This window comes from Scyliorhinus canicula, chromosome 6 (genome assembly GCF_902713615.1).
Source record: "Scyliorhinus canicula chromosome 6, sScyCan1.1, whole genome shotgun sequence".
Taxonomy (NCBI): Eukaryota; Metazoa; Chordata; class Chondrichthyes; order Carcharhiniformes; family Scyliorhinidae; genus Scyliorhinus; species Scyliorhinus canicula.
Genome location: NC_052151.1, coordinates 176823615 through 176839992, shown reverse-complemented (window position 1 = coordinate 176839992; position 16378 = coordinate 176823615). Strand labels below are relative to the sequence as shown.

Below are 16378 nucleotides of genomic sequence, written 5' to 3'. Positions count from 1 at the left end.
GTCAGCAGCTAGCGGGACGTGTAGCTGTGGAGTCAGCAGCTAGCGGGACGTGTGTAGCTGTGAGTCAGCTGCTAGCGGACGTGGTGAGCTGTGATCAGCAGCTAGCGGCGTGTGTGCTGCGAGTCAGCTAGCGGGACGTGTGTAGCTGTGAGTCAGCAGCTAGCGGGACGTGTGTAGCTGCGAGTCAGCAGCTAGCGGGACGTGTGTAGCTGCGAGTCAGCAGCTAGCGGGACGTGTGTAGCTGTGAGTCAGCAGCTAGCGGGACGTGTGTAGCTGCGAGTCAGCAGCTAGCGGGACGTGTGTAGCTGCGAGTCAGCAGCTAGCGGGACGTGTGTAGCTGCGAGTCAGCAGCTAGCGGGACGTGTGTAGCTGTGAGTCAGCAGCTAGCGGGACGTGTGTAGCTGTGAGTCAGCAGCTAGCGGGACGTGTGTAGCTGTGAGTCAGCAGCTAGCGGGACGTGTGTAGCTGTGAGTCAGCAGCTAGCTGGACGTGTGTAGCTGCGAGTCAGCAGCTAGCGGGACGTGTGTAGCTGAGAGTCAGCAGCTAGCGGGACGTGTGTAGCTGAGAGTCAGCAGCTAGCGGGACGTGTGTAGCTGCGAGTCAGCAGCTAGCGGGACGTGTGTAGCTGAGAGTCAGCAGCTAGCGGGACGTGTGTAGCTGAGAGAGTTTGCAGCTAGCGGGACGTGTGTAGCTGAGAGAGTTTGCAGCTAGCGGGACGTGTGTAGCTGTGAGTCAGCAGCTAGCGGGACGTGTGTAGCTGCGGGTCAGCAGCTAGCGGGACGTGTGTAGCTGCGAGTCAGCAGCTAGCGGGACGTGTGTAGCTGTGAGAGTTTGCAGCTAGCGGGACGTGTGTAGCTGTGAGTCAGCAGCTAGCGGGACGTGTGTAGCTGCGAGTCAGCAGCTAGCGGGACGTGTGTAGCTGCGGGTCAGCAGCTAGCGGGACGTGTGTAGCTGTGAGAGTTTGCAGCTAGCGGGACGTGTGTAGCTGAGAGTCAGCAGCTAGCGGGACGTGTGTAGCTGAGAGTCAGCAACTAGCGGGACGTGTGTAGCTGAGAGTCAGCAGCTAGCGGGACGTGTGTAGCTGCGAGTCAGCAGCTAGCGGGACGTGTGTAGCTGCGAGTCAGCAGCTAGCGGGACGTGTGTAGCTGTGAGTCAGCAGCTAGCGGGACGTGTGTAGCTGTGAGAGTTAGCAGCTAGCGGGACGTGTGTAGCTGTGAGTCAGCAGCTAGCGGGACGTGTGTAGCTGCGAGTCAGCAGCTAGCGGGACGTGTGTAGCTGTGAGTCAGCAGCTAGCGGGACGTGTGTAGCTGCGAGTCAGCAGCTAGCGGGACGTGTGTAGCTGCGAGTCAGCAGCTAGCGGGACGTGTGTAGCTGCGAGTCAGCAGCTAGCGGGACGTGTGTAGCTGTGAGTCAGCAGCTAGCGGGACGTGTGTAGCTGCGAGTCAGCAGCTAGCGGGACGTGTGTAGCTGTGAGAGTTCAGCAGCTAGCGGGACGTGTGTAGCTGCGAGTCAGCAGCTAGCGGGACGTGTGTAGCTGTGAGTCAGCAGCTAGCGGGACGTGTGTAGCTGCGAGTCAGCAGCTAGCGGGACGTGTGTAGCTGCGAGTCAGCAGCTAGTGGGACGTGTGTAGCTGCGAGTCAGCAGCTAGCGGGACGTGTGTAGCTGCGAGTCAGCAGCTAGCGGGACGTGTGTAGCTGTGAGTCAGCAGCTAGCGGGACGTGTGTAGCTTAGAGTCAGCAGCTAGCGGGACGTGTGTAGCTGAGAGTCAGCAGCTAGCGGGACGTGTGTAGCTGTGAGTCAGCAGCTAGCGGGACGTGTGTAGCTGTGAGTCAGCAGCTAGCGGGACGTGTGTAGCTGTGAGAGTTTGCAGCTAGCGGGACGTGTGTAGCTGCGAGTCAGCAGCTAGCGGGACGTGTGTAGCTGTGAGAGTTTGCAGCTAGCGGGACGTGTGTAGCTGCGAGTCAGCAGCTAGCGGGACGTGTGTAGCTGAGTCAGCAGCTAGTGGGACGTGTGTCGCTGTGAGAGTTTGCAGCTAGCGGGACGTGTGTCGCTGTGAGAGTTTGCAGCTAGCGGGACGTGTGTAGCTGCGAGTCAGCAGCTAGTGGGACGTGTGTAGCTGCGAGTCAGCAGCTAGCGGGACGTGTGTAGCTGTGAGAGTTTGCAGCTAGCGGGACGTGTGTAGCTGTGAGAGTTTGCAGCTAGCGGGACGTGTGTAGCTGTGAGTCAGCAGCTAGCGGGACGTGTGTAGCTGCGAGTCAGCAGCTAGCGGGACGTGTGTAGCTGAGAGTCAGCAGCTAGCGGGACGTGTGTAGCTGAGAGTCAGCAGCTAGCGGGACGTGTGTAGCTGCGAGTCAGCAGCTAGCGGGACGTGTGTAGCTGAGAGAGTTTGCAGCTAGCGGGACATGTGTAGCTGAGAGTCAGCAGCCAGCGGGACGTGTGTAGCTGAGAGTCAGCAGCTAGCGGGACGTGTGTAGCTGAGAGTCAGCAGCTAGCGGGACGTGTGTAGCTGAGAGTCAGCAGCTAGCGGGACGTGTGTAGCTGAGAGTCAGCAGCTAGTGGGACGTGTGTAGCTGTGAGTCAGCAGCTAGCGGGACATGTGTAGCTGTGAGAGTCTGCAGCTAGCGGGACGTGTGTAGCTGTGAGTCAGCAGCTAGCGGGACGTGTGTAGCTGAGAGTCAGCAGCTAGCGGGACGTGTGTAGCTGCGAGTCAGCAGCTAGCGGGACGTGTGTCGCTGTGAGAGTTTGCAGCTAGCGGGACGTGTGTAGCTGTGAGTCAGCAGCTAGCGGGACGTGTGTAGCTGTGAGAGTTTGCAGCTAGCAGTACGCGAGTAGCTGTGACGGTTGGCAGCTAGTGGGATGTGTGTAGCTGTGAGTCAGCAGCTAGCGGGACATGTGTAGCTGTGAGAGTTTGCAGCTAGCGGGACGTGTGTAGCTGTGAGTCAGCAGCTAGCGGGACGTGTGTAGCTGAGAGTCAGCAGCTAGCGGGACGTGTGTAGCTGCGAGTCAGCAGCTAGCGGGACGTGTGTAGCTGTGAGAGTTTGCAGCTAGCAGTACGCGAGTAGCTGTGACGGTTGGCAGCTAGTGGGATGTGTATAGCTATGAGAGTCGGCTGCTAGCTGGATGTGTGTAGCTATGAGAGCTTGCAGCTAGCGGGACGTGTGTAGCAGTGAGGGTCGGCAGCTAGTGGGACGTGTAGCTATGGGAGTCAGCAGCTAGTGGGACAGTTGTAGCTGTGAGAGTCGGCAGCTAGCTGTGACTGAAGGATCTGCAGGGGGCGAGTGCTAGTAGCTGCGAGAGTTCACAGTGAGTTGGATGAGAGCAGCTACAAGTGTATGTAAATATGTAAGTTTTGTAAAAGTTGGCTGACAGTTCAGAGGATCTGCAGAAGGTCCATGCACATGTGGGTGTGTTTCCCTCTGCTGGAAACAAGTGGTTACTGCAGTTAAACTCAGCTCCAATCACGGATTGCGTGCTACATGGGTGAAACTTTACACAAATGGAAAAGGCTCTGTTGAAGTGATCCATTAGTGCAACACCCAACAGATTCTGTTAAAACAACAGGGAACCAGCTCTAGAGTCATCACAGTCTCAGTCAAACAAGAGGTTTTCTGTTGTCATCTCACCAAAACTCTTCAAACTAGTTACTTACTTGACAGCCTCTGCCACGCTGTTGGAGGTGTGCCCAGAGAGAGCATCATGCAGGTTACGGATGAAGAAATCCCTGTATTCTTCTGGCAACGCCATAAACGTCCCACCCATCACAATGAACTCAACCTTGTCCACACTGTGTCCCAGTTGTTTCAGCTAATAGAGATAGAGGAAAAGAGGACAGGGAAATGTCACATTGTAAATTTAATAAAGATGAGGGGAGTCAGAAGAGTAACACAAAGGTGGTGTTTATTTATAATACGGACTATTTACAAAGGAGCCCGGTTGAAACCTCACCGGGTCTTCTCTCTCTGTTCGTCGGTTCACAGAGGAGTTGTTGAGAGGCGGTTTCCCCTGACTGGAGTCTGGGACTAAGGGGCACAGTCTCTGGATAGGGGGTCAGTCATTTAGGACTGAGATCAGGAGAAATTTCTTCACTCAGGATTGTGGTTCTTCGGTATTGTTTACGGTCGATAGTTGTGGGTACTTTGTCAATGAGTGTATGCAAGACGGAAATCGATATATTTTCGACTCTTAATGGAATCAAGGTATACGAGATCAGACAGGAACATGGAATTGAGATCAAGGATCAGTGTGATGGGGCGGCACGTGGCACAGTGGTTAGCACTGCTGTCTACGGCACTGAGGACCCGGGTTTGAACGTCGGACCTGGGTCACTGTCCATGTGGAGTTTGCACGTTCTCCCCGTGTCTGCATGGGTTTCACCCTCACAACCCAAAGATGTGCAGGTTGGCCACGGTAAATTGCTCCTTAATTGGAAACAAAATTAATGGGTACTCTAAATTTAATTTTAAAAAGATCAGTGTGACATTATATGGTGGAGTGGGTTCAAGAGTCTATGTGGCCTACTCCTGTTCTTAGTTCTTACATTGTTTTGACAGAGGCTCCATAGTTGCTGACCCCAAAACAGGTGGCGTGGTGGGTCACCAGCTGAGGTCTCTGTGTTTCCTCCATTAACTTCTCCATGCTTTTTAGTGATTGTCTATATCCTGAACATTCCTTTAAAAAAATCCACATTTTTAATATTTTAATTCATCTTTCTTCTCTTCCCTGTTGAAAATAGCTGAGTCCAGTAGACAGCCCCTTCCGGAGAGATGGGGTATGTGAAGAAAGCTCCGGGGCAGGTGTGAAGAAGCTGCTTCGCTGTTTGACCTCGATGGCAAACACAATATCCAACCCCCTCATAACAACAACGGCAGCTCTCCCTTTGCTGATTTGTTTTAAAAACGATCTTTATAGAGAAAAGTTCAGTATAAAGTTGGTTACTAAAACTCCTGAAAGCACAGCTTTACAAAATCTCGGGTAGTGAAGTGTGACATTAAATGCAGGCTGATGGGACCATAATCTCAGATACTCCTCTTTCACCTGGTGTATAATGCACTTCACTAAAATTGCAGTTAAACTATCTCACAATTTATGCCTGGATGAAGTAACGCTAGCAGTTGAGGAGAGTTTGATTTTTCATAGAAAATTTTTTCAATGTAAATTTTTAAAAATTTATTTTTCTATGAGGGTTTGATCATCAATGACAGGGATAAGACACAGACCCCTCACTGCACATACCTGCTCCACGCGGTGTCTCGTCTGTAAGTAGGGGTCGTATCTTGCACGTATGGCTCTCATTGAGGTTGGCTGTTCAAAGGGAATAAAGATAAATGTCTAATGCTGCCAATTCACCAAGTTCCTAAAAGAAAAGGTTCTCAGTGATTAATGTTTTAGTCGGGACAATTCAACACCTGCACTCAGAGGTATTCGCCTCAAATCACTTTAGGATTAGAACTTGTGTATTAATATGAAAATTATTCAATGATTTCATTCAAGATGGGTCACATTTGATATGCCAGTCTATACTGTGCAAAAGACCCTGCGATCCCTTGTTCACAGCATGGGGCTCTGGTACATGGGAGTACGGTTTCTAGACAAGGATGTGACATTGTAGCGCTGATACTCTGATCTGTGCTGAGATTGCTTAATAAACATCACCCCCAGCTCCTCCCCCTGCCCCTCCCCCCAAGGCGATCCGGGGAGGGTGGGGATCTCCCAGGCGATCGGGGGGCCCTGGGTGGTCAGTACCCTGGCACCCCTGATGCCACCCAGTTACTGGGGCACTTCCACCTGGGTGCCACCTGCCAGGGTGCCCAGGTGGGGCACCTTGCCTGTGCCAGAGATTGGGTCGGGAGGAGGGGGGCCTGTCCTTACGTGGTGGGGTGTAAGGACCTCGATGACTGCATAATTGCGTTGGGTGGTTCCGGTGGCCGGGGTGGGGTTCTACAGATCGGGGTGCCGTGAAGCGTAGCTTGTTAGTGCAGGAAATTAAACTAAGTGTGGCCTCAGCAGGATGCTCCTCGTCGAGGCCCAGAAATTAAGCAGAGTCCCGTTTAATAGCGGGGTCATTCTCAGCGCCGCCAGTGCTGGAAAACACCCGGCTAAACACGCCCGACACAAGCTCGGTTTAATTTCCGTAAATCACAATTTTTTTGTTTTCCAATTCATGAAAAATGTAATTGAGGGACAGATTGATGACTGCAGTTACTGGTAAGACAAGAGTTTCCTTACCTCGTATCCAGTGTAAGACTGGGTTGAATATTCAAAGTCCGAATCTGGGCCCCCAGGACAGTATCTGGAATTCACAAAATAAGTTTTAGGCCCAATCATCTTTTTGCTCAGCGAAGAGTTAACAACCAGGGACTATAGCCTCGGGATAAGGAGTCAGTTATTTACAGGTGAGATGAGGAGGCATTTCTTCACTCAGAAGGGTTGTGAATCTTTGGCATTCTCAATCGCAGCTAGCTGTAGAATTCAGTCATTCAGAATATTAAAGGCCGAGACAGATAGATATTTGGAGTCATGGGGAATTGAGGGATATTGGGATTGGGCAGGAAGGTGATTCAGGTCAAGGAACAGCCATGATCCAATTGAATGGTAGACTCATGAAAGTGCCATGTGTCTGCCCATTCCACTGGCAAAGTCCTTTTGAAGTCTATTATTATCTTCCTCACTGTTTACGACACTTACTTTCTTTTTTTTAAAGTATGTTTGTTAAACTTTTAAATAATAACAAACACAAGAATGCAAAAACATTACGAACAACAAAAAAGAAAAAAAAAATGGACTTAAACACTACCTCAAACCTCCAAACAGCTGACGGTTTGTAAGTCCTTCAAAAAGGAAACAAATGGTTGCCATCTGAGGTAGAACCTCTCCACTCAACCCGAGCCTCTCCACTCAACCCGAGCCTCTCCACTCAACCCGAGCCTCTCCACTCCACTCAGCTGGAACCTCTCCACTCAACCCAAGCCTCTCCACTCAACTGGAACCTCTCCACTCAACCCGAGCCTCTCCACTGAATTACCTTTGGTGAATTCAAATTTTTTGACGTGTAAGGACATTAAGTCTCCCAACCAACCAGAGACACTGGGTGGAACAGGAGATCTCCAATCAAGCAATATTCCCCTCTGGGCTATCAGTGAGGCAAAGGCAACAATTTTCATCTCTACTCCAAATTTGCTATCAGCAGGCATAGGATTAATTCCACACAGAGTATCTTCAACATGGTGCTCAACAAGGAAGCCCAGAAGCTGGTGGGTTTGGGCTAGGCCCAAAACATCTGTGTATGGTCAACTGGGGCACGCAAACAACAATCACATCTGCCCTCAGTGTTTGGGGGAAAACCCACTCATCCTCACCTCTGCAGCACCTTGAACTGAATTAGGCTCAATTGGGCACAAGAGGAGATGGAGTTGACCCTGTAAAAGGTCTCCCTCCAAACCTCGCAAGTAAGTATAGGGCCCAGCTTACTCTGTTTGGTAGGGATGGTTCAGTCGAGAGAATATGGCCATATAGGTCTGAGATACCCTTGCCAGGCTGAGCCAAGGATAAAATACCCTTCAGGAAAGAGGACGGTGGAGCCAGAGGAAGAGTCCAAGAGAGAAATCGCAAACTAGAAAACAAAGAAAAAGACTAAAGTTGTATAGCTGAACATTACTGTCTGCCAACTCTCTAAAAAATGGCAAACCTAGGCTGGCAAACGACACAGTGGTTAGCACTGTACCAGCCTCCCCGAACAGGCGCTGGAATGTGGCGACTAGGGGCTTTTCACAGTAACATAATTGAAGCCTAATTGTGACAATAAGCGATTTTTATTTCATTTTTTTTCTCACTGGGACTACGGTGCTGAGGATCCGGGTTCAAATCCCGGCCCTGGGTCACGGTCCGTGTGGATTTTGCACGTTCTCCCAGTGTCTGAGTGGGTTTCACCCCCACAACCCAAAGATGTGCAGGTTAGGTGGATTAACCACACTAAATTGCCCCTTAATTGAAAAAAAAATAATTGGGTAGTACTATAAATTTATTTTTAAAAAATGATTAAAAAGCATGGTGGGTGGGGGATGGGAGAGGTGGGTGGGGGATGGGAGAGGTGGGTGGGGGATGGGAGAGGTGGGTGGGGGGGGGGGGGGGACTAGACTGTTGACGGGAGGGGACTTTAAAGTGGAGGAGGAGGGTTGATGATGATGTTTGCCCAAGGGCGGGCCAGGGGAGATGCGGGACACGGGTCAAAGACTGGCCCAGGAGAGGTTATGGTTGATCGGCATGGGGGGGGTTTGCCCCCTCGACCAGGCTGGTCACATGGAACATTCGGGGACTGAATGGGACAGTCAACGGGCCCGTGCGTTCGCGCACTTGAGGCAATGGAAGGTGGACGTGGCCATGTTGCAGGAGACACATCTGAAGGTGGAGGGCCAGGTTAGGTTAAGGAATGGATGGGTTGGGCGGGTGTTCCATTCGGGATTAGACTTTAAAACGAGGGGCGTGGCAATCCTGGTCAATAAGCGAGTGGCATTCGAAGTGGGGAATATAGAGGCGGACCCGGGGGATAGATATGTTACGGTTAGTGGAAAGTTGAAGGGAATGACTGTTGTATTAGCCAATATATATGCCCCAAACTGATGTTGAGTTTGTCAGACGGGTGCCGGGGAAGATCCCGGACCTGGACTCGGATCGACTGATTATGGGGGGAGATTACAACACGGTCCTGGATCCAAGGTTGGATCGGTCGAGTGCCAGGTCTGGGAAGGTATCAGCTACGGCAAAGGAGCTGCGCGGGGGTTTATAGAGTGCATAGGAGGGGTTGATCCATGGAGATTTGGGAGGCCAAGGAGTAATAAGTTTACATTCTACTCCCATGTACTTAAGGTATATTCCCGGATAGACTTCTTTGTGTTGGACAACATGTTGCTGGCTGAGGTGGTGGATGCTGAATATTCAGCAATTGTGTTGTCAGACCACACCCCGTACTGGGTAGACCTGCAAGTTAACAAAGGAAAGGCCCAGCGCCCGCAGTGGAGGTTAGAGTGGGGCTGTTAGCGGAGCGGGTGAGGAAGCCATTCGGGGGTATATAAAGATCAATGACACAGGTGAGGTTTCGGCAGGGTGGTGTGGGAGGCACTGAAAGCGGTTATTAGGAGGGAATTCATCTGTATTCGGGCACATAAGGGGAAGACTGAACGGGCAGAGTTGAACAGGCTGGTAGGCAAAATTTGACAGATGGACAGGAGTCTCCGCATGACGGGCTTCTGAAGGAGCGTCAGAGACTGCAACTGGAATTTGGGCTCCTGTCTACAGGTAAGGTGGAGGGACAGCTGAGGAGGGTGAATATGGGGAAAAAGCCAGCAGGATGTTGGCGCACCAGCTGAGGAAACCGGAGGTGGCGAGAGAGCTTGGGAAAAGTAAAAGAGATGAGGAGTTGGTGGAGGGTTTGGGAGCCCAACTGTGCTTCGAGAGGTTATAGACGGATTGGGGGCGATGCAATCAGGTAAGGTGCCGGGACCTGATGGTTACCGGGTTGAGTTAAATAAAACGTTCTCCAAGTTACTAGGGCCGCTCCTGGTAAAGGCTTTTAATGAGTCCAAGGAGCTGGGAGTGTTCCCCCCAATGTTATAGTAGGCATCGATTTCCCTTATTTTGAAGCAGTGTAGCCACCTGGGGTGGCCACTGCCCAACACAAAATGAAAGATTGCAAGGAATGCAGGGAAAATGGACATGTTGTAAAGCAAACAGCTTGCAAAACGATTGTATATTGGGACGACTGCAGAAACCAGTTTTGACTGTTGCAGAAACCAGACAGCACTGCGAAAAGAAACCAGTTAACATACTAATGAGGCGATACCGGACGATCCCCAGATACAATGGAAACAAGTTAAACACAGTTCGATACATTCTATGGAAGGCCAGACCCTTTGGAGCCAGAGAAGCCCAAAATAATAAGTCCCAAGAACCACCCCAGCGACCGAGGAACTGCCCATGATTGGGGGGTTCAAACATAATTGATTGGGAAGAGACCCAATCGATTCCAAGCAGGTAAGGGAGTCTGCCCAAAGGGGCACGGACCCCCTGGGACCTATAAAAGAAAGGTCCCACACATGGTTCAGTCTCCTGTCTCCTGATCCAGCCTTCGGACAGCAGCCACCAACAAGTAAGTGCCTCCCAACGACCGCTACCAGAGATAGGCACTCCTGACTCCCTTTTTAATTGATACCAACCTGAAGTCTGCAGACCAGAGCAGAGCAAGAGGCCTTGTTCCCTGACAGCAGTTCCTTCGAGATAAGTATTAGTTGTTTAGCGATAGGAGTAAGTTTAATCATTTTAGCGTGTGCATGGGTAGTTATTATAATTGTATTATACTCTTAATACAACTATAAACTCTTAGTTGTTTGGACTTACTAATTGGTGTACGGTTTTATTGCTTTGAACTTCACCTTGAAGCTTGTGGCGGTGTCTTAATGGCACCTGGCGACTCCAGAGCTTAGAACAAGAAACAGAGCCAAATTGAGTGTTAAGCACACTCACCCCAGAAGTCACAACAGCGGGATAAGGATCCAGAGTTGTGGGTCGTATAGACCAATCTCCCTGTTGAATGTGGATGCTAAATCTTGGCCATGCGAATAGAGGACTGTGTCCCGGAGGTAATAGGGGAGGACCAGATGGGATTTATGAAGGGACAACACCTGACATCCAATATAGACGGCTCCTAAATGTAATAATGATGCCTGCGGAGCGGCGCGAGGTCGAGGTGGTGGTGGCCATGGATGTAGAAAAGGCCTTTGATCAGGTGGAGTGGAGGTTCCTGTGGGACGTCCTGGGAAGGTTTGGGTAGGGATTTGTGGATTTGGTCCGGTTGCTTTATCAGGCACCAGTGGCGAATGTAAGGACCAACCGGGTCTGGTCAGAGTATTTTAGTCTGTGCAGGGGGACAAGGCAGGGGTACCCACTCTCCCCACTACTGTTTGCCCTGGCCATAGAGCCTTTGGCAATGGCACTGAGGGCATCAAACATTTGGCGGGGGATAGCGAGGGGGGGGTGGAACATAGGGTCTCGCTCTATGCGGACAATTTGCTCCTGTACATAACAGACCCGTTGGGGGGAATTGCAGGAATTATGGGAATACTGGAGGAATTTGGCCGGTTCTCGGGTCACAAACTAAACATGAGCAAGAGTGAGGTCTTCGCGATCCAGGCAAGGGGGCAGGAGGGGAGACTGAGAGAGATGCCGTTCAAAATGCTGGGAAGGAACTGGGGTCAGCTTCATAAACTAAATTTGGGATGGCTGATTGAGCAGGAAGGGGACTTCCGTAGGTGGGACGTGCGTCTGCTGCCATTGGCGTGGAGGGTACAAACTGTGACAATGACAGTCCTCCCGAGATTGCTACTTGTGTTTCAGTGTCTCCCAATCTTTATTAGGAAGTGGTGAGAAATTTGGGGACCTTTTCATTGAGGAGGGTTTCCCGAGCCTGGAGGAGCTAGAGGAGGAGTTTGAGTTACCGGGTGGAAACAGATTTTGGTACCTGCAGCTACGGGACTTTGTCCGGAGACAGGTTCCAAGCTTTCCTCGCCTCCCTCTAAGGGGATTACAGGATAAGGTGATGTCAAAAACAGGGGTTGGGGGGGACGGTCTCAGAAATATATAAAGAATTGATGGAGTCCCAATTGGGGAGGTGAAGAGGAAGTGGGAAGATGAGTTTTTGGGGGGTGGGGGGGTGGAGTTGGAAGTTGGGCTATGGGAGAAGGCCCTGAGGAGAGCTAATGCATCCTCGTCGTGTGCCAGGCTCAGACTGATCCAGTTCAAAGTGGTCCACAGGGCTCATATGTCTGTGGCCCGGATGAGTAGGTTTTTTGAGAAGATGGAGGACAGGTGTGGGAGGTGCGGGGGAAGTCCGGCGAATCATGTACACATGTTTTGGGCGTGTCCAAAGCTGAGGGAATTTTGGCATGGATTTTCAGATGTCATGTCAGATGTCCTGGAAGAGAGGGTGCATCCGAGTCCAGAGACAATATTTGGAGTGTTGGAAGATCCGGGAGCCCGAGGGGAGGGAGAAAGGCTGATGTTTTGGCCTTTGCTTCCCTGGTAGCCCGGAGATGGAGTTTGCTGGGATGGAGGGATTCGGAGCTTCCAAAGTCAGGGGTGTGGGTCAGTGGCAGAGTTTCTCAGACTAGAGAAGATTAAGTTCGCCTTAAGGGGTTTAATACAGGGGCTCGGTGGAGGTGGCAGCCGTTCATCGACTTCTTTAAGGAAAACTGACCGTCAGCAGAAGGGATGGGGGATGGAAGTGGAGAACAAGGGCAGGGAATCTAATATATGGGTAGCTAGGAGTTAGGGTGGGGGGGAAGTTGGGCATATTACTGTGGGGTTTTTGCGTGTGTCGGACCATTCTTTTATTTAAAATGTTAATATGTCAAAATTCTAAATGCCTCAATAAAATGTTTCCTAAAAAAAAAGATGACGAACCTCCCTCCGCCAATGGGTCACCAAAATTCTCAACCATTTTACAGGGCAGTTCAAACCTCTTAATATTCCAGGTAACCAGAAGGATTGGAGGTCTCCCACTGCCGCTCAACGGGAGGATGCCATTCCCACAGAGAGGCATTGAACAAGGGAAACAACTAGGATAAAGCAAAAAGATCCACCCAAGATGGCCACTGAGCTAAGTCAGCTGACTGGACAAAGGGAAACCAGCAGACACCACCAGCAAACTAACACCACCCCACCCCACCCCCAAAATGCCAGCACAGTGGAGGATAACCACAATCAAAAGTAAATCTAACAGTGACAAAATGTAACTTATCCTAAAGCTTACAATTAACAAAACTAAACACAAACTCTAAGCTCATTTTAAAAACAGTTATAAGCTGCAGCAAACCCTCTACCACTCCTATTAATAATAATAATAATAACAATAATAATAATTGCTTATTGTCACGAGTAGGCTTCAATGAAGTTACTGTGAAAAGCCCCTAGCCGCCACATTCCGGCGCCTGTTCGGGGAGGCTGGTACGGGAATTGAACCCAGTCTGCTGGCATTGCTCTGCATTACAAGCCAGCTGTTTAGCCCACTATGCTAACACCCCTCATCAGAAGAGAGACTCCCGATTGGAGAATAAAAATTATTTGACTTACAACACTTCACTAGTGACTAAAGGTCATGCCAAATTACAATAGTGAAAAGAGAAAGGGAATAATAGTTAATGTAAGAAACAACAGCAGAAATCTCTCAAATATCTCCAATGGCATCAAGAGAATACCCAAACAACGAATATAAAAAGAAACAAAATACAAAGTGCCTATCCACAGAGCCATAAAACAAATTAAACAACGCAAAACTTGTGCTTTTGGACAAAAGAGTCCACATCTCCCGATTGATCAAAAACCTTACTCAAAAGGTGAGCTGGATAAACCATCCCGAACTGGACTCCACTCATACAGAATGGACTTAACTCCATTAAAAGTGTCTCTTTCTTAGCTAGGTCCGCACTCATGTTCTGCTACGCCATAATAGGAGTGTCCTTCCCACTTGATATCCCAATGCTCCCTTGCCCATCAAAGAACCAGTTGCTTTTCTTTGAAACTGTGAAATCTTGCAATCATCGCACAAGGAGGATCTCCAGAGCGAGGCTTGGGTCGAATTGAGCGATGGACCTAGTCTAATACTGGGGGAGATGGAACCATACCCTCACCTACCATCTTGTGGAACAGGTCCGAGAAATATTCAGGAGGTGTGCAGCCCTCGATCCCCTCCGGTAACCCCATAATAAGCACATTCTGCCTCCTGGATCTATTCTCCGAGTCATTCAGCTCAATTGTTCATGTTCTATTATCCTGACCACAGAAGCAGGCGGTAATCCAAGGAGGTAATCCTGTCACTGTGATCCAACAATGCGACCTCCATGTCCTTAATCGTAACTCCATGAGCTTCAACGGTCTTACTGGGGGTTTCAAGAACTAAACCAATGGGGGCCAAGGCCCCAATTGATCTTTTAAGATTCATCAAGTTTTGTCGGTGTTTATCGAGCTCAATCTCCAACATTTTGTTGAGGGCTTCATTAGTGGAGTGGTTTCAAAAGATGCTGATTCCGCCATCTTACCTCCAGTCAATCTCCGAGAGGCTTCAGAGTCGGTCAACAAGGTTCGGACCAATTATCTTTTGGCTTTGCCGCCCTTGGGCATCTCAGATACACAACCAAGTTTCAGGATTTTTTCCAAGAAGTTAAAGGCCCATGGTGCAGGAAGACGGGTAAAATAGTCAGGTTTCTAATAGGAGCCATTGCACGTCTTCTCCTCACATCTCGCCATTGGAAGTCCATTTACAACATTTTCAGTTTTTGTGTCATTTATAAATTTCAAAATTGTGGCCAGTATCCCCAATCCAAGTCATTAATGCATTTCAGAAGCACCAATGGTCCTGGTACACTGGGAGGCCCCAATATACATCTCCCTACAGTCAGGGAAGTAGCCACTCACCACAACTTATCACTGAACTAATTTTATATCCATGTTGAAATTATCCATTTTCTTGCATGAGCTTCAGTTTTGCTAACAAGCATATTATGTCACGCTTTGTCAAACATCTTTTCAACAAAACGGTACACAACTTCAACAGCAGTGGCCTTATCCATCCTTTGTTATCACATCAAAAACACACTCATCTAGTTAATCAGACATGCTCGCAACAAATCCATGTCAGCTTTCCATTATTCTTCTCAAAAGTAACTGTTAATTTTTTTCCCAGATTTTTTTAAATAAGCTTCTTCACCATTGTTATTAAATTGACTGGTCTGTAATTGCCAGCGTTTTAATTTTTCCTTCCATTGAACAAGGTCAATGTTTGTAATCTTCCTAAATCCTCTGGCACCACTCGTTCTCTAAAGTGGATTGGAAGGTGCATCTAAGCCTCAACCCTGGGATAAACAACTTCCACAAAAAGATTGACATTTCCAGTTCACAAGCTTGTGCCCTGTCTGAGATAGCCAATTGACCGCTAATACATATATATATATACATAGAAGATAGGAGCAGGAGGCCTTTTGACCCTTCGAGCCTGCTCCACCATTCATCACGATCATGGCTGATCATCCAACTCAATAGCCTAATCCTGCTTTCTCCCCATAGTCGTTGATCCCATTCTCCCCAGGTGCTATATCCAGCTGCCTCTTGAATATATTCAAAGTTTAAGCATCAACAACTTCCTGTGGTAATGAATTCCACAGGCTCACCACTCTTTGGGTGAAGAAATGTCTCCTCATCTCTGTCCGAAATGGTTTACCCTGAATCCTCAGACTGTGACCCCTGGTTCAGGACACACCCATCATTGGTAACATCTTCCCTGTATCTACCCTGTCTAGTCCTGTAAGAATTTTCTAAGTCTCTATGAGATTCTTCCTCATTCTTCTGAACTCCAGCGAGAACAATACCAACCTAGTCAATCTCTCCTCATATGACAGTCCCACCATCCCTGGAATCAGTCTGATAAATCTTCGCTGCACTCCCTCGAGAGCAAGAACATCCTTCCTCAGAGAAGGAGACCAAAACTGCACACAATACTCCAAGTGTGGCCTCACCAAGGCCCTGTCCAATTGCAGCAACTCATCCCTGCTTCTATACTCGAAACCTCTCGCAATGAAGGCCAACATACCATTAGCCTTCTTTACCGCCGACTGCACCTGCATGCTTAGCTTCAGCGAATGGTGCACAAGGACACCCAGGTCCCGCTGCACACTCCCCTCTCCCAATTAATAACCATTCAGGTAGTAATCTGCCTTCCTGTTTTGCTTCCAAAGTGAATAACCTCACACTTATCCAAATTATAATGATTCTGCCATTGATTTGCCCACTCGCCCAACCTGTCCAGATCATGCTGTAGGATCCCTACATCCTCGTCACCCTCCCACCTAACTTGGTATCATCTGCAAACTTTGACATGTTACATTTTGTTCCCTCATCCAAATCATTAATATATATTGTGAATAGCTGGGGTCCCAGCACCGATCCCTGTGGTACCCACTAGTTACTGCCTGCCAATTTGAAAATGACCCATTAATCCCTCTTTGTTTCCTCTCTGCCAACCAGTTTTCTATCCACCTCAATACATTTCCCCCAATCCTATGCGCTTTAATTTTGCACAATAATCTCTTATGCGGGACTTTGTCAAACTCCTTCTGAAAGTCCAAATGTACCACATTGACTGGCTCCCCCTTGTCAACTGTACTGGTTACAGCTTCAAAGAATTCCAACAGATTTGTCAAGCATGATTTTCCGTTCATAAATCCATGCTGACTCTGACTGATCCTGCCACTGCTTTCTAAATGTTCCGCTATAAAGTCCTTCTGGATTTTGGATACATTTTGGATAGCTGGAACAGGTGACAATCCAAGGGCTGCCA

The 16378-nt window shown here is 49.2% G+C and overlaps 1 protein-coding gene across 1 annotated transcript in view; it reads right to left on the bottom strand.

Annotated features, from left to right (window-relative positions):
- elp3 (elongator acetyltransferase complex subunit 3) overlaps positions 1-16378 on the bottom strand; it is a 144024-nt gene that overhangs the window by 100219 nt on the left and 27427 nt on the right. Inside the window, 3 exon segments of the mRNA XM_038800483.1 lie at positions 3650-3804; positions 5233-5301; positions 6226-6289. Coding sequence (XP_038656411.1) covers positions 3650-3804; positions 5233-5301; positions 6226-6289 — 288 coding nt within the window.